This window comes from Ambystoma mexicanum, chromosome 5p, assembly GCF_040938575.1.
Source record: "Ambystoma mexicanum isolate Mex_15411 chromosome 5p, UKY_AmexF1_1, whole genome shotgun sequence".
NCBI lineage: Eukaryota > Metazoa > Chordata > Amphibia > Caudata > Ambystomatidae > Ambystoma > Ambystoma mexicanum.
In genome coordinates, this window is record NC_090930.1 from 129,120,951 (window position 1) to 129,148,807 (window position 27,857).

The window sequence follows — 27,857 nt, forward strand, 5'->3', positions numbered from 1 at the left end:
GAAGAACGTTAACGTCGACGTGTCTCTGTCTCTGGGTCTACTTCCCTCTTCCCTTTGCTTTCTTTCCCCTCTGTTGCTCTTTGCACGTATCTCTCCCCACCCCAGCCTCATTCCCTCTGACTGCTTGGCTCTTGCCGTCTGCGTAACAGTCTCTTTCCCTCTGTCTGCACGTGTCGGTCTCCTCTCCCTTCCTCTCATGCCCTCCCACCCCCGCTGCCCCCACTGTCTCTCGCTGCTTTCGTTCTCCCTCTACAGCCAGTGCAGCGCCTTTAAATGCACAGGAAGGAAAGGGCTCTGCGGCTTTAACTCGCGTAATGTTTGGGGAATTCGCCAACCGAATAACGGTGCAGAATTTGAATTGCCTGCTCTTCCCTCCCTCTCTCTCTCTCCCTCCCTCCCTCCTTCCGTCCATCCTGCTCCTCTGCCTGGACTCGGCAGTCCAGCTGTGACAGCATGGTGCAGGCGGGGAGGGAGATCCACCCGGCTGAGGGAGGGTCTCCTCCTTACTGACAGGCGTCTACCCCCCAGGGGGAGCTGCCCCTCACCTCATCATGCCGCTTCTGGATTTCATCTGGTCCTGCTTCTCACGGGCAAAGGTAAGACTCCCAGACTCTCTTTTCTGATACCCGGCTCCAGGGCATGTGGGAAATCGACCGCCTGCTCTAGTCAACAGCTGGGATCCACCAGCGAGCGCGGTTGCTGCCTTGTGCACTCGCACAGCATGTGCACGGAAAGCGCGCTGGGCTGTATGTTAAATGTATATGTTTCGTTTGTTTGATACTGCTGTTTCCATCTCTCCTCATTTTGACAAATAAAAGAACCGAAGCTCAATGAGAAAAAAAAGTGATTTGCCCAGGATCACACAATACAGATGAAGTTACGGAGCCGTGATTAGATCCCCTAGTCTCCTGAATTTACGTAGACAAGTTAGCCACTCCATCACTCCTCCACACTCGTTAACCTTGAGGTGGTTCTGGATCAGGCCACGTGTTTTTCTCATTGGCGTTTTGATAGGCAGATTACATGAAATGGTCATAAAGTAATGGCCAATGTCTTGAGGGCATTTTTCTTCGCTTAAATGATAATCCATTCGGCCCATTGTAAAATTAGAAAGTGTGTATTCACTCATCGTTCTGCTTGCAGCTGCCTCTTTGAAATCACTCCTGCCCATGCCCTCTCCTGGGCTATCAGTTCTTCCTACTGGGCAGAACGTATCATTAGACCCCCTTCTCCTCTCCAGGGTGGAAATGCCAGTTGAATGGTTCCAATTGTTAACGATGATAACGTGTTCTCTTGTGCATCGCTTCATACCATATGCATTCCACTTCTAAGCGCTATAATAACAGGTGTTTCTATTGTCCAATCTAATGGCACTCAATGTATCTTCAATGACAGGGGAGTGGGTTGAGTTGGCCAAGCTTCAGGGTTCGAACATATACATTTCTGGCTGAAGAGTCTGAGCCCAGTGCTTAACACCTGAGCTATCCACCTAGCGCTAAGAGAATGGACCACCTGAAACATGGTTTCTACTGGATCCAGTTACTGGCCTGTGTGTGGTTGGACATGCTATAAGGACCATTCCATTTGATTGCAGATTGGACCGATTAATGGGCACAATTGTAGCTTTGTTGTGCTACAGGATCTGGTCGAGGCCCCTGATCCATCTGTGATATTGAAGAACAAAACCAGGGACTTGGATATTATCACAAACACTGACACTCTAGCCAAAAAAAACAAAACAAAAGAAAGGGTTTTTACTGTCATTATACTCGTTCTTATCTTACCAAATGGTGCTCCTTGCAAATATTCATCACCTATTTGGGATTTAATAGCCGCCCCACCCCCCCACCCCCACTCTCGAACATACAGGTAGACCATGGGTCAATGTGCCTCATAAGGGTAGGACTTGTCTTTGTAGTCTAACAGTAGAATCTGCACGTCATGTCCTCACCATGTGCCCCGAATGGAAGGCGTGCCACCACTTTGTCGCTATTGTTGATGCAATGGAAACTGACCAGTTCTGGAGTCGCATATTTGGGGCTCAGGCATTTGTCATCTCTGCGGCTGCATATCTTGTTTGGAGAGAAGCGAGAAGCTATTCGCCATCTTGCACTACTTTAGTATTTTGACGTTTTTTAGTATTATCAAGAATTTGATTAGAATTTTTTGTATCAATTTTAGTATCAATATATTAACTTGCATGATTATCAATTATTAATGAACTTCTTTGTGCACGGACTTGAAAAACATGCAATTTAAATATTTAAGTCTGTATTTTATTTATTTATTTATTGTGTTTCAGTATAAAACTTTACACATAATATCAGAAGTATATAGAAAAAAAATCAAAAGAAAAGTTATCAAATGTCCTATTAAATGTTTCGTAAAATTATCTATAAGTCTGCACTTAATGTCAAGTATTTTACTCTGTTTTATCCGGGTTTTCCATTCGGTTTTGTCTGCATGTCCTTTTATTAACTGTGCTAAAGATGTGTATTTTTTTTGTAACCAAATGCATAAATAAAAAAAAAAATACCCCTTCTAGCTTTTGGGTATTACTGATATTTTTATTTCACTTATAGAAATGCCCGTGTATTCTTTCATTTGGACGTATATTGTCCAATGTCCAAAAACAGAATAAGCCAACTAGCTCAATCTCTATTTGTAACCGGTTGTAATAAAAAAAAAAAAAAAAAAAAAATACATTTGCAAATAGTCACGAACCTGGTTCAGTGATCTTCACCATTGTTAGTTTGTTATGTATGTGTTGGTTCAGTCTTTGTGTTGGCATGCCTTTAACCCCATCTAGCATGTACCATCAACAGCAAGCTGATTTGTCCCCCCTTATCATTGCTGCCAACTGGCCACAACTCCAGAGGTGCCCCACCAGCCTGCGCTGCCTTTTCATCCAGCAGCATTTTCTATGCTGGGACGTCTAGGTCTCTGTTTATAGTGGGGAAAGCGAAACTACAAGTCCCAGCAGGCCAAGCACTGTGTGCTGAAGCGCCAAGAGTGGGTGAGAGTGATTATGGTGACAGCGGGCCAGGTGGAAACTGCTTGTTACACTTGAAGCTTTGTAGCGAGTGATATGTATACACACACTGGTCCTTCTTAGAAAAGCTTTAAAGGGGCGATATAATGAATGATAATGATGTGTTATTTATATAGCACCTTAATCCAAAGCGCTTTACAGAGCACACATTTACATACAATATCACCCAACCGAAATTGGTACTCATTTATCAACCTCGGAAGGATGAAAGGCTGAGTTGGTCTCGCCGAGATTCGAACCTGCGACCTGCAGATCACGCTCAGATCGCAGCAGCGAGCACTCAACCCACTGAGCTATCTTACTGTCTATGATGTCACCATATTGTCCCACGTCATCAGACAAGAGTCATTATGGAATGCATATTTTTGGTGGTTGCTGATGATGGAAGTAGATTGAATTTGTTGATATCACGTTAATTATCTAATAGATCGGTTTTCCTAAATCATTTAATTGACTTGCTATCACTTTCTGGAAAATAAACTTAGTAGGTTGAGCACCCCTGGTAGAAGGCAATATATGAGCTGTCAAAGATTCAGATTCCTGGTGGCAGTACTGGGTTATATAGAGTTGTACCCCTAGTCAGAACAACCTGGATTTACAATGGAGACTAAGGGATCATTTTGTAAGCCTCGAAGTAAGGTTTAAGACCCTGGTGTAATCTATGTGTACACCTTACTTTAACACTCTGGGGGATTCTGCTACCATTATGAGTTGGAGTAGGGACCCGATGTAGGATTAACCTTGCTGCTGACCATTACCCCTTCACCTTCAAGCTTTCCGCCGTCAAGAGCTTTTCGTGCTGGTGTAAAGTCAATGGGCCTCATTACGACCCGGGCGGTAAGGGATTACTGGTACTGGTAAGGGCACCGGTACCGGTAATCCCTTACCGCCCTATTACGAGTTCCCTTTGTGGGTCCTCCCTTAACGCCTGGTTTTACCAGGCGTTAAGGACGGGACCCGCAAAGGGACTTTGGTGCTAATAATGGTACCGCAATTTGCGGTACCGTTTTTAGCGACTTCCCCATTCCCATTGAGCCCTATGGGTCTGAAATGGGAATGGGGAAGGGCCTTGGTGAATGGGGAATTACCGCCCCCGCCAACCTTGGAATGGGGCGGTAATAGCTCCATTCACCAGGGCAGAGTCGGTAAGGGTTTGGAGGCAGCCATGGCGCTAATAGCGCCATGGTTGCCTCCAAACTCGTAATGACCCCCAATGGATTCCTATGCAGTCTGCCTGTTATCAGCACTGGCTACACAGAGGTCAACAACCTGAGGTTCTCAGGCAAGGTCATTGAAAAAAAATGTGACTAGCACACTCAGGACCACCAACGTTGGCACTTATGTGCTTCGGGTCCCCTACATGTAAGACAGAGTGGCACACTAAAGAGTAAAACAGGGCACATTCCTATGTACTCCTTAGTTTTCCTCTCTGTCTTATGAGGGAACAAATTGCGCCTGCAAATTACACATTGCAGGTGGCAGCTATTAATGGATTCCTGTGGAATCCACCTGGTCATCAGCAGGTGCTAAACCAAAGCAGATTCCTAAAGAATCCATTAGTTTCACGCCTGCTTGAAAATGTCACGCAGGCGTGAAATGGAAAACGCTGAGAAGACAGAGAGGAATGGACCTTAGATCTTATATAAGTGTTGTTGCTGCTGGAAAATGGGGCAGAAGATTAAATTAAGGCGTAAAAGCACGGCTTCTTGTTTTACGTCCTGATTTACCACGCGGCCTCATTAAAAATGAGGCTGTAGTTGTTTTGGACCTCATGTTCCATGAGCCCTCACCATTGATTATGCTGGCTGGGGCTGATGGGAGTTTTAGTCAAAAACACCTGGTGATCAAACCCGCTTTGTTAAAAATAGATCACATCAGGGAAGTCAAACAGACCCAATTGAGTCTCCTTACTTGGGTTTGCCCCTGCAGGCGAAGGTAGTTGACCCCGTACCTTGCCCTGAAATCAAAGCTCCAACGGAAGGTATTATGTCTCCTTCCGTGCCTGTCACCCTGCCGTTTCCTAACCACCCTGAAGATCTGCGACATAAGAAATCAACGATGGCGACAATTATGGACCCCATCTTAAGGAACTTTGGTCTGGATCCCGGAAACGTTATTATCACCAATGTGGATAAGCCGGGAGAGTCTGAATCTAGGGAGGCACTCAACTGTGTTAGACGTCAAGACCTGAGGGTTCTCCGCAGAACACAGATCGATAACTGGTGTAGCTGGATAACGCCAACTGTATAGTGGTGGGATGCGGCTCTAGTAGCTTACCTCGGTTCCTGAATAATAATAATAATAATTTAGCATATATATAGCGCTACGAACCCTCAGGTATCTGAGCGCTGCTTATTATTACCCACGGTGTGTGGTGCTCATTTATCGACCTTGGAAGGATGAAAGGCTGAGTTTGGCGGTTTATAGTATATATGTATTTTTTTTATTTGTTTAAACCCCCTGTTTTTAAAAAAAAATGTACTATGTATTTTTATTACCTAAACCCAAAAAAACATATAAATAAAAAAAAACACATTCACATTTTTTTTTGCATTTATTTTTTCAACATTTTTGCATTCGAATTTTTTTTAATGACATTTTTACTAGATACCGAGTTTGGCCCTGCCGGGATGTCAACGCTCTACTCGCTGTGCTATCGGACCGGCTATCGCTATCTGAGGCATTCCTCTTTACATACCAAATTGAAAATCATCCTGAACTGGCCTGTTTCATTTAGCTGACCTATATCATGTTTTTATATAATAGTTTGCGTTCTAGTTTTTATGCCTTGAGGATGCTTGATTCTCTCATAATATTTTGTACAATGTTATGTCTGATATAATAGTTTGTTTATTCCTTTGCCTCTATGTATCATGAACTTGCTTTACTTGTTATATTGCTTATGCATAGTACCTGGCTAATTGATTCTGCATTTGTTTCGTTTGTGGGCGCCCTTATGCCTAAGGGTCAATGGTTGCGTAGTATAAATCAAATCAAATCAAAAGGTCACAGACCCCAGTGGCGAACAGGAAGCGGACGTAGGAATCCATTGAAAACACTGTCTGCCATGCATTCATGGCAGGAAGTACTTACATTATTTCACAAAAAATGAAGAGCAAAAGCAAGGCATATGTTTCACCTATGTTCCCACTTTGCTTGTGCACTACCTTTTTCAAATATTGTTTGGGGGGGGGGGGGATCCAACAACATGTAAGTGTTTGTGCTGCAGGTCCCCTCCTTGCAATGAGCCAAGTAAAAACAAAGAGGTAGAAATAGCCCATTTACATAGAAAGTTAACAAAAAAATAGACATTTTGAATAATAGATCTAGTTTCCTATTCCGCTACAAGCCCGCAAGTATGGAAGCACTGAAATAACAGTGCATATTACTATCCCACTGCACGGTTGGTACTCCATGTCGAAAGGTAAAATAACATTGTTATTTGACTTCTTTTCCTAAACAAAAGAAATCTGTACACATATGTGTTTCGATTTCAAATGTTATATTGGGTGGATATTGATTAAGTAGTTTGAGGGGTGGGCCGAGCTCGCGCGCTTGTCCTCAGCTCGCCTTCTTTTACACTTCCCTATTTCAGTCTGAGATGTATCTGAGATGTATGGTTTTAGAAATTAAAGCTCGTCCCCTGCTCCCATCCATATGACTCCTGGTCAGAGGCGTTTTCCTTTAACTTAGATGTTTAAATAAAATATTAGTGTTGGCTTACTTTTGATTTCTTCCTTTGTAGCATTGTTTTCAGTGAGCATTATTGTTGCCACTTTACTTTCAGTGTTCTCCATTTTTTTCGTTATTGCTGCCAATTTATTTTCATTGTTCTCCATTTTTGTGATCATTATTGTTGCCAATTTATTGTCAGTGTTATCCGTTTTTGTGAACATTGTTGTTGCCACTTTATTGTCAGTAGTCTTCATTTTCGTAATCATTATTATTGGCGCTCTATTTTCCGTGTTCTCCATTTTTGTGAAGTTAATATTACAGCATAGTGCAGACCCAGTCTCTTGGGTATTTATTACAGAATCTGTGCACATGTAATAAACACTATGGCAAGAATTACTCAAATCAAATGCACATATTATTTCCATGCCTTTCTGTAGCAGGGCAATGTGTGCCCTAGTTGTAGCACTAGAGCGATGTGCTAAAATGCGTTGAAATTTTTTTTTGCACTTTCGCAAAGTTTCTATGATATAGCCTCTGGTGTTTTCCGAGGTTCATCAAATTGGACCCAGTGTGTTTCACGAATAACCACAACCACTATTTAAATACATAAATGGACTATTGTGAGCATGGTGTAAACAGACTAGATGATGAGGTCAAAAGTACTCAGATAAGGCATTGCCATTTTGTCGATTTCTCCCAGAATATTAAGTCCAGGGTTAGTAATACATCCGTCACCTTTAGGTTTTGTCCAGTGTTTAGCGACACCTGTGTTGCAACAAGTGGAGGTATGTCTCTTGTTACATAAATCAAGGTCGCCATTGCGTCTGATTGGCGAAAAAGTAATCCACCGCGTGCACCGGCCGGCATTGGCAAAATGAATGGGCAACTCCTCACCACCAGCTGTGGCCGACATATGGTGTAGCTCAAATGAAGAGTCTTTATACTTGACAGGGAAGAGCCCAACTCACCCCACTGGCTCCTCTACATCACTATACCCCTTACTCGCAACCTCCACCCTCCTGCATCGTTTGCACCATGCCATTCCCCACAAGCTACCCATGTGGTGCCTCCCCATCTACAGACCGTTTCCAGCAAACTCCTTCCACTCAGTAGTAGAAGTGTACAGAAAAAAGTATTGTAACAGTGGCCTGGGCAGGGGTGTGGGTAGATGGACGCATAGTGCAACTAGTAACAAGGTGTTGCGGCCGGGGCATTGCAATAGTCTAAGTGACTAGTAATTAAGGCTCCCATTACAAATTTACACTTGCCCACGGACAGATGAATATGGTCATAAAAAGTAGAAGAATGGTAAGCAGAAAAAAATAAAAGTAGTGGAACACCGCTCACGACCATTCCCACTCATTTTGATCGCTACTTCCACCCCACCACGCACATCTGCTGCCCCCAGATAAATTTAGTCTCTGCTTCGGGCAGTTACTCATCTTTGCACCCAAAGAAACCTGAAATGGGTGCATGGGCGTAATTTTAGGGGGGGGACACGGGTGTTTGTCCCCCCCAACTTTCATGGGACACCATTTTGACCCCATTCATTTGGCTGGGCCACCTTTTCTTTAGATGTCATGTCTCCCCAAACATTTTCAGCAAAGTTACTCCAGTGCATGGGTGAGCACTTGTGTGTGGTCTCTTGGCGTGCCACACATCACCAAATCTAGCCCTCATGGTGCTTCCCGTTTCTCGTTGGTACTTGGCCAATTGAAACGGCCGCCTACTTGTCTGTCCCCTTTGACCTTCTGCTTGCCCACAGAGGTGACAGGATTAAATACCAACACATGATCAGAGAACTGGTGACCAGGCACAAAGGCACAAACGTCCATCAGGAAATGCTCTCAACCGGTCTTAAGTGTTCATACACATTTGCCACCCAGATGGACTGGAATAAACAGACCCAGTACAGCCACAAAGAAATGCCAGGAGCCTAAAGTAGGCAGGATTAGATTCAGGGATGGATACATCCGTGCCAGTGCCCTGGTCCTGCCCCCACTCTCTCCACACTGACGGCATGCAGGCATTGGTTCCTCACGTCACAATCAGACATGCCATTGGTCCGCTCATACTTTCATTCAAATGTAGCCATTGTGGTATATTGAAGAGTGCTCTGTTGCTGAAAGTCAATAATTACGACCACGGCGGTAGCCATGCCGGTAAAAACGGCACAGCTGCCACAGGAGTCGTGTTATTTCCCGGTGGCTGGAAAAAGGGACTCCCCTTTCGAGTCCCACTGGACTCAATGGGAATGGGAGGACGGTAGCACCGGCACCGTTAATAATGGTGCCGGTGCTACCGTCAAAGTCTGCGGTGGGTGCCGTCTCGCCCGCCAGGTCAGTCTTGGTGGGGGAAAGGCACCCGGCCCGCAAACTTGTACTCTACCGGTCCGGTAACAACGGTGCCAGTAAGCCTACCGGCACCGTTGTTACCGGACCGGCAGGGTTGTAATGACCCCCATTATGTCTTAAGTAACTTGCTTGACTTTTGATCTTGATGTGTGTCTCGCGAATGGACCACAGAAGTGTTGGAAGTTGACTTTGCTGGGTCGTATACCTGCTCTGAGATGCAATAAATAGATCGGCCGTTTCATTGCTTAACATTGTCCTGTCATGTCAATGTCATGCATACAGAGATAACACGCATCACAGCCACATGGATGATTAGCAAATGAGTCATACATTTCCAAAGTGGCGCTCGAGCCCTGGTTTTTAAATTCAAGTCAATGTTAGTGACTGGGAAACAGGCCAATGTCAAAGTTTGAAAGTATTACTATCAGGTTTCGATCAGTTCTAGCTTGAGAAAAAGGACCTTAAAGTGTGAAATGTTGTGTCCCTAAAATATGTCTGATTTGTTTCGTACTCTGGGGGTTGCTGTGGTAAAATGGAGTGATTCATGAGAACAGAAGACTTGAAAAGCAGATTTAAAAAGTGAGTTTCTTCAGGTGTTGTAGTGAATTTACTTATATGACAGTGTATTTCCTGAGAAAAAAGCTCTGCAGTTGCTCACATACAAAATGGCGACGGCCCCAAAATAAAAATGTGAGCTTTCTAGCCGGAAGTGGGACAGGTAAACCAGCTTCAAGGGGAGTTCCAGATCAAGTGCAAGCACGCCCCCACTGGCCACACATAGGAGTGGCAGGCAATTCAACTCAATGATGGAAGGCAGCGCTGCACTTGTTAATCAAACAGATGTGGGGAGTAGAGAGTGTTAATGGCTTAGGCTCACAGAGGGTCTCTGGCTTATAGTCAAATCAGGTAGGTGTATCAGCCAGGACGTTTGCCCATGGTGTGAGAATTGGCAGCGGGATATAAGTCTGTTAGAGTGTGGACAGAGCATGCAGACATTTTCATTGCACCACTGGGGAGAAGAAATGGTGAAACTCACTGTCGGTCGGATCAGCACCAGTGGGTCTGAAAAAGTGGGGCTGAGAACTAAGCTCTAGTATAGGGTTGTCCAGCTCCAGGCCTTGAGGGCCGGAGTCCTGATGGGTTTTCAGGATATCCATTATTAATATTCATGAGAAAGGTTGCGCATACATTTAGAATCCATGTATGCAAATTTAGCACATGAATATTAATTCGGGATATCCTGAAAAATTGACATGTTTCCGGTCCGCGAGGCCTGGAGTTGGATAACCTTGCTTTAGTAGTTGTTTTACCTTGATGTGGCAACCGCCAAAGTAAAGTGATTGAACGCATGCGTGGTACTGGAGTCGGCGTGGTCACCAGCCTAATCTTGACGGGTTGCCGTCTTCTAATTGTCTATGTGGCAAACATGGAACTAGAGGCAGTGAAAATCAATCTACAGTATCATCTTGAAGTACTAGCCGTGAAGTTTAGGTGCAAGTACGAAATGGTGTATGGTGGCAGGCCGTATATGAAAAAAAGTGTCTGGGAAGGCGCGAGCTCAGAATTATGAAACCTCCAGTAAAGATTTGTGAATAACACATTGTTCCTTGGAATAAACCATTCCACCCATTCATTCAGCCCATCAGGGTGGCTACTCAAACGCATATCCAATCGTTTGAGTGAAATCCCATGTAGGAGGAAGACAGCTCCACTCCTGCGTGTACCCCACATTTCTTCAGCCTGGACTCAAGCTGGTGTGCTTTGAAGGGACTTCATTTGATATCCAGGCTCAACTACAATAGAACTCACTCCCTGGGCATACATGCCTGGCTGACAATTTGGCACTATTCAAGAAGAAAACAAAAACATCCTCCTTGAACCTCAACCCAGGCTGAACTTAGTATCCTCTTGCCTCCCCTGAGCACTCCCTCCGCTGCCTGACTACTGTGTGTCCTCTATGTGCGCACGGAAGCCCATGGGCATGTGGCGCATTACAAAAATACAAATAAATAAATAAAATGAATAAATGCTACCTAACTTTGTTCCAGGTGAAGTTGGGTTGCAGGATAGTATGCACGCCTAGAGTTAGAGTAAATCTAATCATGCGCCTGTGCCGTCCTTGCTGGTCCTAATGGTCTGTGAACGTACCCCTCGTGTTTCAAGTTGTTTACACATTGTACTGCAAATTCCATTTTCAAAGTTGTTAGCAGATGTCAGATGTATTAAAATATGCTACTCCTTGATTACTCTTTATCACAGTTGCTCATAATCTCAGCAGCCTGTGGGACTATAATAATTAGTTTTCATAATGTGTTTTTTAAATAGCGCTTTATTTATTTTATTGTGCATTTGTAAGGTGATTATACATCAAGTAAATTGTGTTTCAAAGCGCATACAGGGCAACATGGATGGAACATGGGAGTAAAATTAGATATAACACTGTAAAATAGAGGCAGACCTACTAGGCCTTGTGACCATTCAGAATGTACAAGTACAGAGAGAGAAGGTGTGGGGGACAAGGGGGTAAGTGCTAGGTGTATCAAGTGGGAAGTGCTGGGGATTAAGCAGCTTTAAGTGCTTAGGTGGAATGGTATACCACCAATGAATAGGTAAGTGGTGGCACAGGCCAGTGGGTGCCAAGGCAAAGTGCTGGGAGGGGCAGAGGCTGTAGGCGATTGGGTGTGGGAGGCCAGGACCCAGGTGGAAACATAAAGGCTGTGAGAAACCTGAAGTTGTCTCACCCACTAGTCCCCAAGGATCTGTCATCCAGGTAGCCAGGACACGGTCAACAGGGGGTGTACCAGTGGGGGAGGATCACCTGGATGGGGTGTCTTTGGGGAGTGGAAGTGGGACGACGACGGGTGAGACGTGGTACCCCCTTAATTCTAACCCCTTTCCCCATCCTACCCCGTAGGATACTTAGAAACTCTACTCCCCCCCCTTTTGCAACACAAACACTTTCCTACACCATGTAAGACAATGGACTAAACCAGAGCCATTTACCTGACATATCCCAACACAAGGGTCAGGCAGAGTGAGGCAATTGACCAGAACTACGCACACCTGACAGCCCTTTCCCTTCCACACAGGGATAAAAGGCAGAGCACGAGAGCACACTTTGAGCAAGACAGAACGCATGAGGAAATGGCTACATCGCACCTGCAGTTCAAACGGAGGAGAAAGGTGGTGAGACCTGGAGGGATGATGAAGGGGGAACTATCCTTGCCCTTTTGTCTGTCTTTACTGTTGCCACCATGAGTTCCTTACAGGACCCTGGTTACCAATCTCAGCAGCTGTGAGGTTTTGCAGAGAAGGGAGTGCGTGAAGGCGGAGGTGAAAAGGAAAGTCTTGAGGAGCTTACGGAATTTGAGGAGATCCGGCTCAAGACGAAGAGGAAGGGGAGGCTGTTCTATAGGAGGGACCCTGCTGAGGAAAGAGGTCTTCCACCAGCTTGCTGTTTAGCAAAGCATTTAACACGCAGAGAGTTGGTGCCGGAGGAACGTAATCATCTGCAGGGAGAGTATTTAGTGAGAGCAAGTTGCAGATAGCATGGTCCCCAGTCTCAGACAGCCTTGTTGATTGATGCAGAGGGATTTTTATTTGATTCTTGCAGCAACCAAGAACCAGTGGAGAGATTTTAGCTCTGGAGAGATGCAGTCCCTGGGCTTGAGGCCAAGGTTATGTCTTGCTGCCCTATTCTGGATTAGCTGGAGGGGCTGTGGAGAGCAAGAGGGTAGATTGAGGAAAAGGCTATTACAGTATCAGAGCTCTAGAGACATTGAGCTTTGGCGAAAAGTGAGAAGAGGAAGAATTCCTTTGAGGAGGTGGAGTTGAAAGTGGGACTTCTTGGCAAGGTCCTGAATTTGAGGGATGAAGGAGAGAGAGAGGAGTCAAAGATAATTCCAAGGTTTCTGGCTTCAGATGAAGGAGAGTGGGGAGACCTCATAGTAGATGGCCAGAGTGAAGGAGAGAAAGAGGGGGCAGTAGTCCCGATAGGAAGGATCTCAGTCTTGCTGGCATTTAGGCAGAGATCATTGGAAGTACACCAGGAACAGATGGCAGATAGACAGTCAGGAATGATAGATGAAGTGAGAAGCAGATCAGAGGGAAGTTTGAAGAAGAGTTGTGCGTCATCTGCATAACACTGGAAGTTTGTGGAGAAGGTGGAAATGTGGTGTACAAGCAGTGAAAGATAGTTGTTAAAAAGTCAAGGAGAAAGGTTGGAGCTCTAAAGTGCGTTACATAGGACATAACTATCATTTACATCACTATCATTACCCAAACCAAATTGGTACTCATTTATTGACCTCAGAAGGATGAAAGGCAGAGTTGGCCCTGCCAGGATTTGAACCTGCGACCGGAGGATCAAACACAGATCACTGCAACACTCGTTTAACCCACTGAGCAATCTTACCAGCTAATTGTGAGTAATGTCCATCAGAGCAATGCAACTGTCTATTCACAAGTTAATAGTTCTGGGTGCATACTGTGGTCTGGTGCAGATTTTGGCTCGAGGCCTGTTGTTGCTCCTTAACACGCACATCGTGCCTGACTACACATATTTTTTCCTTTATACATGGGGATGATTTATGCAGCATATTATTGGCCTTTTCCAGCTGAATATTGCATATATGGGAAGCATCTGCACATGTGCATGTAAAGTGTGCTCAGCATATGACAGGTGAAACCCATTGGCTTTGCTAGTATTTGTTGTTTCTTTGCACTCTGGCGTGCCAAGGCCTGCATTCAAAATGAGACAACAAATGTTCATGCCCCAAAATGCAAAGAGACACCACACAGAGCTGCAAAGGCGAATTGTGAGTCAGTAGCAATCTGTGATGTATTCCAGCAGTAGGCACCTGGTAACATCTCTGGGAGTAGATTCCGTGGTTTTATGACAACACAGTGAGACTGTGTGGGCCCGGTGTGGTACTCTGCCTACACTGTAGTGGAAATATCAATGTTGTGGGTACAGAGTAAATTTGACATAGATCGAACCTTATAGGTAAGGTTTTCATTATTTGCAAAAAACAATTTACACAGGTTACATAGGGAATAATGTCTTTTAGCCATATTAGCAGGCATGTATGATTCTTTGATAATAGTAGTGTGCATTGTCCTTAGTAGCGCTCTTGAACTCTCATATCTTGTAGTCAGGTGCTGCAGGTGCTAGTGGGATGTCCCGTTATAGTTGTGTGTGCGTTACTGCGCAACCTTCTAAGATGTGATGGCGCTATGTTTCTGAATGATTAAGACACTGAATGCAGGGGATTGAGTTGTGTCTCTTACTTCATGGTCTGGGTTTAGTATTGTTGTGACACCCCCACAGATTGTCTATTTCCCCAGCACCAGCCGGACCTCCTTCTTTCTGTCTCTAATTCAGATACGTTCATCTGTACTTCTGTTTAGATGGTCCTGCCTAAATTCCTTGTCAATCAAGATGCTTTTGTCTAGATGCTCTGGTTCTGGAATTGGGGGATGTTTCAACCCACTATTCCAGGCCCTGCAACATTACTGTGCATTGCTTGCAGCAGAAACATCACAATGGCCGCCGGAAAGCATGCTGCTCGCTACAAATCCACAGAAAGTGCGCAGTAAAAATCTGAAGAATAGGCCGCCATTCACTTTTGCCTATGTCAGTGGTAACATAGGAGACCACTGCCAAAACCCATCATTTGTCTGCCCACAGAGCAAAATTATTGCAAAAGAAACATAGAGCTGTTTGAAAAATCAGTTTTTCCCCTGCTGTCAAATTTGCAAAAATCATGGCTCACAAACCACCCAAAAAGATCCAACCTCCTTCTTGGGTGGTGAACATCATCCTACTTCAAGAATCCACATAAATATAATGTCAGCAGATGTATATATTATCTGAACAAAGTCCACTGTTGGAGATGGTTGAGCTGGAAGAAATCTGTCAAAAATGGGTGTAGTACCGTTACTCACCTCTGTCAGAATCTGGTGATTTAAAACCTGTCATGTGTAAGTTAAAGTGTTCCACACTGGGCTTCAAACACATTCCACACCTCCTCCCTAAACAAAGGAATCTGTTCTCCTGTGCTTTGCTAAGAAACTGGCAGGCTGGTGTGAAAAGGAACTGGGAGGAGCACCCTGGCCTGTTGCTCTGAGTGCAGACAAAGGGCTCCCTTGAGCTGAATGGAAATGCTAATTTGGGGCGTCAATAGAAACTGCCCTGGCAGGAAGAAGGCCATGTGACTCTCTGACTCAGCCAAGACCTTGGAGGTGGGCCAGACTGAAAATGTGGATTTGAAATTGGAGTAAATATATGTTTAAGGAAAATACTTCTAAAATATTGTACCGAACTGACAAAAATATGAAATTTAGGGATTATTAAAATGAAAAATTTGCTCACAGTTTAAAACTTATCTGGAATCTGTGCGATGTTCTGAGACTGAATCACAAACATTTTTAATATTGTGGCTATTGTAATTGTGCTAGGAACATGAACATTTACAGAAGTATGACCAGATGGTATGTGCATGTATATGTAAAAAATTGTGCAGATCCGAAAATGTGTAACCAACCAAAAGCGCGAAAAGACTATCATTTGTGAACTGAAACTCGTAGGAACATGGGACTTGAACAGAGATGTACCTTAATTAATCTGTGATGTGTATATGTAATAACGAGTTGTGCATATTGGAAATATGTTTTTTGGGAAAAATAGATTTTCTAAGTAAAATCGAAGGGAAGGTTCTTCTCTAGATTGTAAATGGCAGCATCACTCTGACACATGATGACACACAATTCCTTTCTCAAATCAGGGGACAGGGAATTCTCTGACCTATCAGATCCTTAGAGGGTTGGGCATAGAGAATCAGCCTCTCCACCCACTTTGGAAAATGGATAAATAGGGACTGTTGAGGACCCACAGACAGACTTTCTCACTTATCAACTGATCCCTTGGTGAAGCACCCTGCAGGAAGATCCAGACTCCAGAACCAGACTCCAGCACCAGACTCCAGCACCAGACTCCAGCACCAGACTCCAGAACCAGACTCCAGATCCAGACTCCAGAACTAGACTCTAGATCCAGACTCCAGATCCAGACTCCAGATCCAGACTCTAGAACCAGACCCTAGAACCCTGAAGCAGAGGCCTAATCCAAAAAGCTGAACCCTTTCCAGCAGGCCTTTAAACATCTTTCAAACCTGATTTTAACCCCTAAACTTCAAAGGGGTACCACAAAATTAATTCAACAGCCTGGCTGAGCTGTTTTGCTTCTGGCCAAGAATCCATGATAGAACCAAAGATCCCGACCAGTCCAGCAGAGTTATAACCCAGAACCCATCAGGTCCACTCCAAGATGCCGCGCAGACCAGAGGGCCTTGCTGAGAGCAGAACCCAGTGCCTAAGACCTGTCCGGTGGCGAGTGAAGTCCAAACCCTTGACCAGATCTTTGACGGGCTCATTCCATTTCAAAGCCATAGGAGTGAGTATTTAGTATAGAACTGTCCATGGTCATCTCTTAGTTTAAAGTAATCCTATTCAATCCATTTCAACCTATCAAGAACTGCATTATAGAATCTTGTGTCTATCCTGAATTCTTCTCATTATACAGTCTATGATAATTGTAGCGATAATCATCTGTGCGCTGATATTTTCTGAAGAAAGTCAAGTGTCCTGGCGCACAGCAATCAGAGCGGAAGGCGCCCTGTTCTGGTGGTTGTCCCGTTGGGTATCTTGTACTTTCATAGCTCCTTAGTATAAGTCCATCTTGGTTCCTAATCTTTAAAGCACATCTTTCATTTTTGAAATCTTGACTCGGTTTCTGAAAAATCTACCATCACAAAAACCTCTGTAACCTTTGAACCGTACGTCCTAGAACCGCAATTCAAATGTCATTTTGAAGCTAACATCCTCAGATTTCAAACAAACCCAATTCCTTATAGTTCTTCTGCAATCCCGTTTCCCGCACACAGAAAAGTTGCTGCGATTTCGCATTTTGGCTAAATTTAATTCCATGTAAAACAGCTATTTCTTGCTTTCAACTTCTGAATTACATTTTCCATCTGCTAATCATTCTATAATCATTGCTAGTGTTGACCTGAACCAATCCCAAGCAACTCTCCCTAGTTCTGAATCTCCTTTAGTGAATTAAAATCATTTTAGCATTTTTCCCATTCAATTCAAACCACATTTAAAAGCAATTGACCTGTTTAAAATCACCCCTGTTTCTCTCTGCTTGCGGGGGCGGGGGGTGTTGACGTGGGATTGAACTGCATTGTTGATTCTTATTCCTGATACCTGTGTGCCCTCATTCCATATCTTCATATTGCATGTTGGGGGGAGTGAGTAGTAACAGGGGAAAGAGTGATCATATTGTCTTTTGATTTAAGTCATATCAAGTTTTATTTCTGTGTTGCATTTCTTCCTATCATTGCAATCTCTTGAACCCATACAAAGTATTCTCTGCTAGATTATTCTTGCTATTCCTACTCCTAATTGATTAAAGAGATTGTTGATATTGTAATATTACCCATTGCTGATCATTGTTCATATTCATAAGTGTGATATTCAGATATTATTCATATTCATAAAAGTGTAATCTATATATTGTTCAATTCTTCAAATAAATCTTTTCATTTGCAAAACAAACCTATTTCTTGGTTCAGTGAGGCCGGGGGGATTCAAAGAGAGGGGCGTTATATAAGGGTACACCATCCAGAATTCATTAATAAATTAAAAGAACTTTGACATAAAAATATATAAATAAGGGTTTCCATTGGGCATCCCATACTAGGCATTGATTTAGTTGGAGTGCTGGATTGAAACCACTTACAGAATCTCCTGATATTTCTACCATGATCCGGAGCTTTTCCTAAGTCCTCTTTCTTTCTCGCTCAATAGGGAGCAGAACAATCTGGAGTCTTGTGCTCTGTTTACTCCATTGGCACTCATTGTCTTCACATAACTTCTAGTCAACCGGCGTACGTGTCACACAGCTAGTCTCCTGCCCTACACACCCTCGACTCTTGTCCCATTCTCTTCATATCATCTTCTTTGCTATACCTCCTTTCTGACCAGACACCCTAGGGCAGGGATCAAGGTCAGACTGTGGCATAAAGTTGTCTCGGGCACAAATGAAAAAGTGGCTCACATGCAAATGGCAATGGATTCCTTTTGTGACAGACAGTTTGAATAGTACCCAAGGGGGAGTTTTGTGATAAAATGTGATTCAAATTGTGCAATGTAAAGGATATTTATTCAGCAACAATGGTGAAAACTACTAGCCGCATAGTGGAGTAATTCATCAAACTGGCCCACTTTGACCCAAAAAACTGGCCCACACTAGCATTTTGGGTTTTTTGTACAGTCATTGCCCTATTGCCTTATATGCCAGTCCGAGAAATCGAGGGGGTGCCCTAATTTGGGGGTGTGGCTTGTGGGAGGGGCATGGCCTAAAAAGTACACAAATCGTAAGCTATGCACAGAAATATATATAAATGTTATAGATTTGTATGCGTACCTTACTATGGTTTGTGTACTATGCAAGCCATCTTTTCTAAACATAGAAATATGTAACATATTTCTATGTTTAGATAAGATGGCTTGCAAAGTACACAAACCACAGTAAGGTACGCACACAGATATATAATATTTATATATATTTGTGTGCATACCTTACGATTTGCGTAGTTTTCAGGGCCTCTTTTTAAACATTTTGGAGTTTATAAAAGATGGCTTGAAATGTACACAATTCAAGCCATCTTTTATTAAGCTTTGACTACGGACAAAATTGTCCGTCGGCAAAGCTTTATAAAAGATGGATTGAATTGTGTACTTTTCAAGTCATCTTTTATAAACCTCGAAAAATGTCGAGGAATCCCCAGGTTCGCTGAGGGTTAAATACGCCTCGGCGACCTGTGGAAACAAAGGGACAGTAACTGCCTTTGGTGACCCCTCGCGCGTGGGTTCACCAGAGGCCGTTACTATGACTGACGGAAGTGGCAGCCAGGCACAGCATCGCTGTGGTTGGCTGCCACTTCTGTCAGCTAGCCTGACTTCATGTCAGGCGCAACTCCCGGTCACGGCTGCGGCCACAACGGGATAATGCATCATGCCATTGTTTTGGTGGGACCGGGGGCCCCTGCAGGGCCCCAGCTCAGCCCCACTTTTTGGAGACTGCCAGGGCCCAGCCCCGGCAGGCCCCGGCCCACTTAAAGCACTGACTACAACTCAATTCTGCACCAGTCATCCTAGTCAATGGTGAGGGATCATGGGTGTTTTGACCATCTGAACATCTAGAGAGCCACAGGTTGCAGACATTTTCCTTAAGGCTACTCTTCTGCATGGAACCGGTTGCACATGACCTCATGCATCACATAACCTACAGTACCCCCTCTTCCACCTATCTCGCAAATGACGAGCCGACCACTTTCGAGGCACTCGGATGCTAAAGCTACTTTCATCTGCTGGTAGCTTTACATGATTACACTGCACAACCTTCCTGTAGCTGGCATTCTGGGGCATGGCCATGCAATTCGCTGGCCTTGCTGCGAAATCAATACCAACGGACAATTTGCAAGATGGCTGTTGCTTTCAACAGTTCCTGATAAGTGCTCACTAGACAAGCCTTTCAACCACTCTAAAGGCACTTTATGCCTTTCTCTGGTGTTTTCATTTTCCAGATGTCTGGGAGTCCGGCTAAATGATCGAATTCAATTAAGCAAAAGCCAACAACAGGATTTAAGAAGGGAACCTTAGTGGGCCATTAATTGTATAAAAGCAAATTTAGTGCTTTGCAGACTCAGTGCTTCACAGTGCAAGAAGAGCTTGTGATTTCAAATGGGAAAAGCATGGGTGGAAAGGGTAGGCCACACAATCCCAATCTGCCACTTGTGGTGAGACATTCCTGCAATGGCGGGCCTAATGAACATTCCTAATCGATCGTTGGTCTATGGATCCATGTCATCTTCTAGTATATTTCTTTTTCCACAAATCCTTTCTTGTGCGTGATAGGTGTGTCCATCAGTCAGTAGAGATTTTAAAAAAAGATGTGTATTTAATGAAAGTAGGATCTGAAGTAGAGTTTATTAGGGGCTGGTGCCTGCTTCAGGGTGGTCTTTGTTGCCTCCAGCTGAATGCTTGTAGTGTTCCCTCTCTAGGCTGATAGGTTGAGGGTAGGAATGCGAGCAGGCAGGTCTTGGTGGCTAGATGATATGGTATTGTAGTGTACATTTAAATCTTCTATTTACGATTGTTTTACCGCACTACCATTGTTGTGTTCCATTGAATCCAATGTATCTTTTCCACCACTTCAAACTATTCGGTTTACACTATGCAAATAAATAAAGAAATTGGGCCTCATTATGAGGTGGGTGGAATGGGTTTAATGGCGCCGGTAATGGTGCCAGTGCCGGTAAACCCATTCCGCTCAGGACATCTGGTCGGATCAGACCTTCTTTGCGGGTCTCGTTAGGGGACCAGGAGGCTAATAACGAGCCTGTTATTAACGGGACCGTTATTAGCTCCCTCCCCATTCCCATTGAGCCCTATGGGGGCTCTAATGGGAATGGGGAATGGTTCTCGGAATGGGGACTTACCGGGTCCTCCAAGATTGGAATGGCCCGGTAATTCCTCAATGAAGGGACCCGGACCCAACTCCTAATGAAGCTCCTTGTGTTAAATTGAAATGGAAATGTCTCTTGACATTAATGGTTGACCCATGTCTTAGAGTGGTGCTTAGATGCCGATGGTCTTAGCGTGAGAATATGATTTTATTTTTATTTAATAAATGGGAGGATTTCCCTTCCCCCTTTTTGTTTAATTTTTATATTCCCCCCATTCTCTTATTTCAATCTATTTGTTTTTGACTGTTAGACGGATGCAAACATAATTGGCTGTCTCACACCGATATAAGGGTACGTCACCATAATGGAATCATCATGGATCTTCTGGGAGCCCAGAAGTGAAATGGGTTTTTGATTTTAAGTTTCCTAAGGTTACCAATCTCCTAGAGGGAGCAATGCCTATATCCCAGTTGTCACCGATATGCTCTAGGGGCTTTTTCAGACAGCTTGATTGGCCAACAGCTTTCATTCTGCTGATTGGAGAATCCTGATGAACTATGAGGTAGTGTTGAAACGTTGCCTTTTATTGCAGGGAGTCAGTGGTGCAGAAGGTGAAATGTGTTCTCTCAGTGTACAATAAAGGGCACACCCGTGCATTTCACACACAACATGTTCATCAGGGTGTTAGCCAGACGAAACTTAAGTGGCGACACTTCGTTCATCTTTTTCTTCTTCTTCTCCTATTTCCTCTTCTCGTTCTGACATTTCTCCCTCGCTTTCTTCTTTCAGGCTTCTATCTGACTCTAATACTTGTTTATTATTGACTCAGGTGCACCCTACGGCTCCCCAGCTGACCCAATTCCTTCTGCTTTGATTTCTTCCATTTATCCTTCTCTGATCTCTATCCTACGTCTCTAATTAACTGTTCACTTGTTTCTGCTTCTTTTCCTTTTTCATTTAAACATGCAGTTATTATTCCTTAAAAAGCCTTCTTTGGATGCTTCTCTTTCATCTCATGTCTGACCTATTTCTTTGCTGCCTTTTGTTATCTAAATTTCTTGAGCGGGTATTATATACTCAAGTCTCTTCTTTTCTTGATCTTCACTCTCTCCTTCCTCTTCTGCAATCTGGATTCCGTTCAGCTCATTCTGATGAGTCACTTTGTTACAGGTCTCCAATTCTTTACTTTCTGATAGACACAATAAGCAATCTTCCATCCTCACTCTTCTTGATCCTTCTGCTGCTTTTGGTACTGTTGACTGCACTATTCTACTTTTTTCTCTTTCTACTCTTGGTCTATCTGGTTCTGTGCTTAGATGGTCCACTTCTTATCTTATGGACCGCTTTTATTTTGTTTCTTGGGCGATTTTCATCGTCCTGTCTACCTCTCTACGGAGTACCACATGGTTCTGTTCTTGGCCCGCTTCTTTTCTCTTTATATACTATCACTCTATCAGCATTAATCACTTCATTTAATCTTTCTTGTCATTTCTATGCTGAAGACTCACACTTTCTTTTCCTTTTCTTCATACTCTACCTCTCTTCTGAATACTGTTTCTTCTTGTTTGCTAGCTTCTCGTTTTCTTCATCTCAATTCCTCTAAAACTCAGGTTCTTTTCTTCCCTCCCTCTTCTCCTCCTCCTGTTTCTTCTCCATCTGGCCTCCTTTTTCCTCCATCTTTTCTTTCATTTTCTTCCTCTGATTATGATCTTGGAGTCAGCTTTGACCCCTCTGTCCCCTGCACACTTCATATTTCTAATACTGCCCACTCTGCTCATTTTCAACTTCATAGTCTTCATTGGCTACTAAACTTCTGATTTTTTTTTTTTTTTTTTTAATTTTTATTTGGTTTATACAAACCTTTAAAATAACAACACATTGCAATCTTCCAGTCTCTCCTTTCAATTCCTAGTTTCCTTCATCAATCTGAAACATTTTAATTTCACACACACAACCCAGGTTCCTACTCCGTAACAGTTTTCTTAATTACGTAAACCCAGTTTCTCATTCTCCATGTCTAAACTACTTTTCAGCAATCAAAGGAAATTTACTAGAGCAAATAGAACTGCTCTGCTGTTCCCCTCAAACAGTGCCTTCCACCAATCCTCTGTATTCATGAATTGATGCTCGTTGATCAATTTTCCAAATTGTCTTTCTCTTTGGTGTTCAAAAGCAAGACAACTCATGACTAAATGTTTGATGGATTAATTTTACAGAATCTGCATACTGGATCAATGTTAGCATACTTTGTCCATGTAGCCAAACGTTCTTTTGTTAAGAACAAATTCATTCTGAAACGCATATACAGAGCTCTTGAGTATTGATCTGGTAAGCAGGTTAGAGATGTGTGTCGCTGACCGTAAGCTTTTGCTTCTCCCGGTACATCGCACATTAGAATTGAATTTGCTCTTAAGTCACAGGTTGATATCCAGTCAGTTCTCCAGATTTTCGTTTTAGCCATGTCTGGATTCTCTATTAGCAGTGAGAGATTGATGCCATACTCCTCTAGTAGAGCCTTGCAGAGGACGTTCCAGTCGAGCAAAGTAGTAGTGATTCTGTCTAGGTCAAACTTGTGTAGCAATTCAAATTGCCGCACCGGAGTTTTAACCATCGTTTTTCTATATATACTTAGGAGGTTCCATGTAACTCTTGCTTTGATTGATATGAGCCCTAGCTCATACCGTAGACATGTTGTTGATGTAATAAGAAAGGTCATGCCTGCTTATCTGCGCTACCCTAGCCAGACAGTAATCCAAGGTTGGTTTTGTAGCAGAAATTAACCCAATGCCACACTATCGTGGGTTATACAACAAGTATTTTTAATTAACAAAAGCAAATCAACTCTACACGCCGTACATAGGCGTGTAGAGTTGATTTGCTTTTGTTAATTAAAAATACTTGTTGTATAACCCACGATAGTGTGGCATTGGGTTAATTTCTGCTACAAAACCAACCTTGGATTACTGTCTGGCTAGGGTAGCGCAGATAAGCAGGCATTACCTTTCTTATTGCTTATTGTATAGATGGGGAGTCGAGAAGTTACCCTTCTAAGCTCTGCTACTGCTGCTAATGACCCCTTTTTATACTAGAATAACCACTTTTTGAGTGAACTAATCATAATGTGTGCGCAACAACCCATATAAGGGCTTCACTTCTCGGTATCTGTACCTCATGTTGTTGATGTACCCTTTGGAAGCTGCAAAACACGGGACCAAAAAATGTTTTCTAGGGATTTCCACAAGTCCTCTGCGCAACCAAATGCGTTTTCTCCGCCGTATATAAATGCAGGTACCGCTTTTTGCTCGTAAAATAAAATGACAGGTTTTAACGAAAATTTGCCAAATTTCTTATTAATTAATTGCGCTTGACACGCCAGCTGCCGACACTTGATTTTTGCAACAATAGACCACGGCTCGTCTCTTCTACTGGCGCTAATTTTCATGCCCAGGTAGGTCGAGCTCTTTACGATTTGTAGGTCCTCATTTGCAATTCGCCAGCAAAATTTTCCTTTTTTACCTTTGTTTCCCTGTAACTTTTCCAAAATCAAAATTTCACTTTTTTCTTTGTTGATTTTAAGGCCGTTTTCTATTGTATACTGCTCAAGACAATTGAGTTTTCGCTGGAGCCCAATCGGCGTCGAGTCCACCAAGATGAGATCATCAGCATAGACCAAGTATTCTATTGAGGTTCCATAAAGTTTTGGAGGAAAGGTAGCTACACCGTTGAACGCTTGCTTTATATCTGAGATAAAGAGATTGAAAATAATTGCTGCCAATGGGCAGCCTTGCTTCACGCCCTTATATGTAGCAATATCAGCAGACAACGTGCCTTTCTCATCCAAACAAATCTTAATAGAAGTGCCTGTGTGTAACTCGCGGATTGCATCCACTAGACTCGAAGGACAGTTCCACCTCTTAAGTTTTTCCCACAACAGTTCCCTGTTTATGCTGTCAAACGCCTGTGACAGGTCTATTAGTGCCGTGTATATCTTTGTGTTTGACTTCAATGCATCCATTTTTAGCAGATTTAGCAGTAGCAAATTCAACCCACATCCTACTCCTTTTACAAAGCCCGCTTGTCTGGGATCTACGTGTTTTGAAGCTGTGGCCCATTTGAGGAGTTTTTGTTGTAGGAGGCTGGCATAGACCTTCCTCAAAACATCAAGTAGCGCTATAGGCCTATAATTTCGAGGATTAGTTAGGTCCCCTTTTTTAAAAATAGGTACCACCACCGCGTTTTTCCATGACTTTGGGGTCGAACAGTTCTTAATAACCCTTTCGAACAGCGTTACACAGAAGTCTGTCCATAGTTCTGGATTTTTCTTGAGTGTGAAATTGGTTAAGCCATCTGGCCCGGGTGCTCTAGAGTCGTGCACGTTTTTAATTACATTAAGTATGTCAAGACACTCAAACACCAAATCCCATTTCTTTAGCGCCGTATATACCCAAACTGTGGAAGATGGATCTTAGCATATAGATTCAAGTAGAATTCGATCCACTTTTCTTCCGAGACTGCGTTGGCTTGTAGTGCAAGTTGAGGAGCCAAGCTGTTGTTTATCAATCTCCAGTACTCAGCCGATTTTTTACCAGACATTTTCTGTAACATAAGTTCGGAGTCATTTTGCATCAGAATTGCGGCATGCGATTTGTGCCAGTTCCGATATCTTTGTTTAATCATTCGTTTACACTCCTTTTTAGTTAAACTGCTTGTATTTTTTATGGCCCTTAGTTCTTGTCGCATGGCTCTTTTTCATTGCATGACAGCCATATCAAATTTGTGTTTTGCTCGAAACCCCTTGCAATATGTGTTGCGTTTCTGTTCTTTGTAGTCACACAGGAGGTCTCGATATTCAAGTGCTTTTGAGCCATGTTGGAAATTGTGTGTAATGGCAATAACTTCTGTATCCAACAAATTTAAACAAATCCCATTGGAACCAGCAGTAACCCCGAAGCCCCAACTTTCCTTAGTACACGGAATAGACAGTTCAAATATGAATTGAACCATATCGTGGTCACTATGCTTCGTTCTGATGACTTCCATTTTTTTTGTCCGTTTGTGGATGTTTTCAGATACAAATATATAGTCAAGTACTGAGGCCTGATCAAATCTTCTCCATGTAGGACATGCAGGAATGTCCCCAATAGTATGGCCGTTGAGCATTGATAGACCACGAAACTCCATTACTAGGCACCACTGCGCTGCTATTCCTTCATGTTTATGCGCCTTCTTATCTTTTAGCTCAGTTCTATCTCCATTTGGGCGCAGATAATGTTTAGATCCCCACATACAATTAGGTCCAGTGGCAGCTCCTTTGTTAAGAGATCATCGATCAATGCTGTAATTTGATCAATAAAAAGTGAGTCGTCCTTGGCCAGATGATTCCAATATACGTTAATGATAAACAGACAAGGTGCCTTACATCCATTTTGGTGTGTAGTGATGGTGACAACCTGGATAAAAGGGGATGGATTGAAAGAATTCACAATCTGGAGGCCGGACGCTTTTTTTGTGGCCACAAGCAGGCCAGCCATCGGTCTGCCTTTTGCCTGTTTTATGGCTGGATTAAATGCCACCTCAAAGCCTTCCAGCAACGGAGTTTGCGATAGCCAAGTTTCTTGTAAGCATATTATGTCCAATCCACTGGCCCACGGTGTTTCAAAGAGGTGCAAAAAACCACGGGTATTCCATGAGCCCATGGTGCATCCTTTAGGGTTCTCTGGTTCCTGGCGTTACTTCTCCGATTGATTATTTATGGTTGCAGCCAACCATGTCCAGTCGTCATCTCTGTTGCCTGAAGATTCCTGATTCTTTGTGTCAACCCCTGTGCGCAGAGGGCTTGTCATTCCGTTAATCGTTATTCTTATCGGATCCTTTATGTGGGATACCTGATGCAGACCCAACGGCGACTTGCCAGTTTTGGTTTCACCCTGGTTTGTTTCTATTTCTTCAATCAGAGGATGATTTGTCGCAGCAACTGTTTGCAAATCTGTCTTCTCTTCGGACGAGCCAAACTGTCTGTCTTCTTTGATTTTCGCTATGTCAAACCCCAGTGATATTAATACGGGGCCGGCGTCCAACAGGGCTTCCACTATGAGTTTAGACTGTATGTGTAAAATCACAGCATCATTTTTCTTCTCATCAAAGAATTCAACGATTTTTAGATCCGCGGATTCGATTGCTCTTAGACTTGGAATTAAATTGCACAGCCATAACACATTATGTCGATTTAGAATTAGATCGTCAGATGTTTCAATTCGTTCCAAGAGGAGTCGGTGTAGCACTTGTGTTGAATGTGCTTGTGAGTTCCTTCCCTTGTTGTTGACTTTTGGAGTATACACATTTTTGTAACTCTGCCTCACTGTTTGCGTTTTTAGATCAATTCCTGTCTTAAGGCATGAAGTTTGTCTGTTTCTGTGCGGTATCGGATGACCATTATTCACAGAGAGAATTTCTCTGTTTTGATCTTGCGCGTTAACAGTATCATGCAACACCTCCCGATCAACTTGTGGATTTGGCACCCAGACTTCGATTTGCGACTTGGCAGCAATTAATCTTCGTTTGGCCTCTAGTGTCGTAAATATAGGTTCCAAACGATCCTTCACGTTTTGTAGCGAGGGTAGCGGTTGGAGAAGTTTGCACTTTCTGTATGGAAAAGTCAAGGAGGTCGCTGTAATTTGATCCTGTGTTACGGCCAGTGTCACCGTGTCACATACTTTTATGTCATCCTGGACCGCCGGCACAATGAGTCCCTCTAGAGCAATTACAGGTTGCATCATAATAGGTGCTTCGAGCACACTCGAGGGGTGTGGCACGGCAGGCTCCTTCTCTACCAATTCTTCATCATTATATGTTGAAAGGTTTATTAGGAGTTCGGTGCCATCGCTGCTGCTATTTATAGATTCTTCTAAAATGATTTGGCCAGCTGGTACTACGTGTACTCCTTCCTTTATTCTAGCGTTTTCAGCCCCATGTAAGGGCTCGTTAACCGTTACGTTGACTGTTTTAAGATGACGCAGGAATTTTCTTGAGTCAGCATTGCGTTTGGCTTTCCTTTGCGGCTGATTTTTACTTTTTTTAATCAAGCCGCTCTTAGGCTGTGCACTGCTTGCAGTGGTCTTTTGGGTGTCCAATGGGCCTTTGAAGATGTTATATAGTTCGGGCATGGCAATAGCCACCCCATTAAGGGGCGTAGCTGGCGTTTGAGTGCTTGTTGCTTCCCTAATGGCTGGTAGTGTTGAGGTC

General features: G+C 43.4%; 1 protein-coding gene across 1 annotated transcript in view; it reads left to right on the top strand.

The window, feature by feature from the left end:
- The first annotated feature begins 316 nt into the window (after window positions 1–316).
- The window catches only part of STARD8 (StAR related lipid transfer domain containing 8), a 648,599-nt gene continuing 621,058 nt past the window's right edge, over window positions 317–27,857 (top strand). The window contains exon 1 of the mRNA XM_069612521.1: window positions 317–596. Coding sequence (XP_069468622.1) covers window positions 552–596 — 45 coding nt within the window. The 5' untranslated portion in view covers window positions 317–551. The remainder of the gene's footprint in view (window positions 597–27,857) is intronic.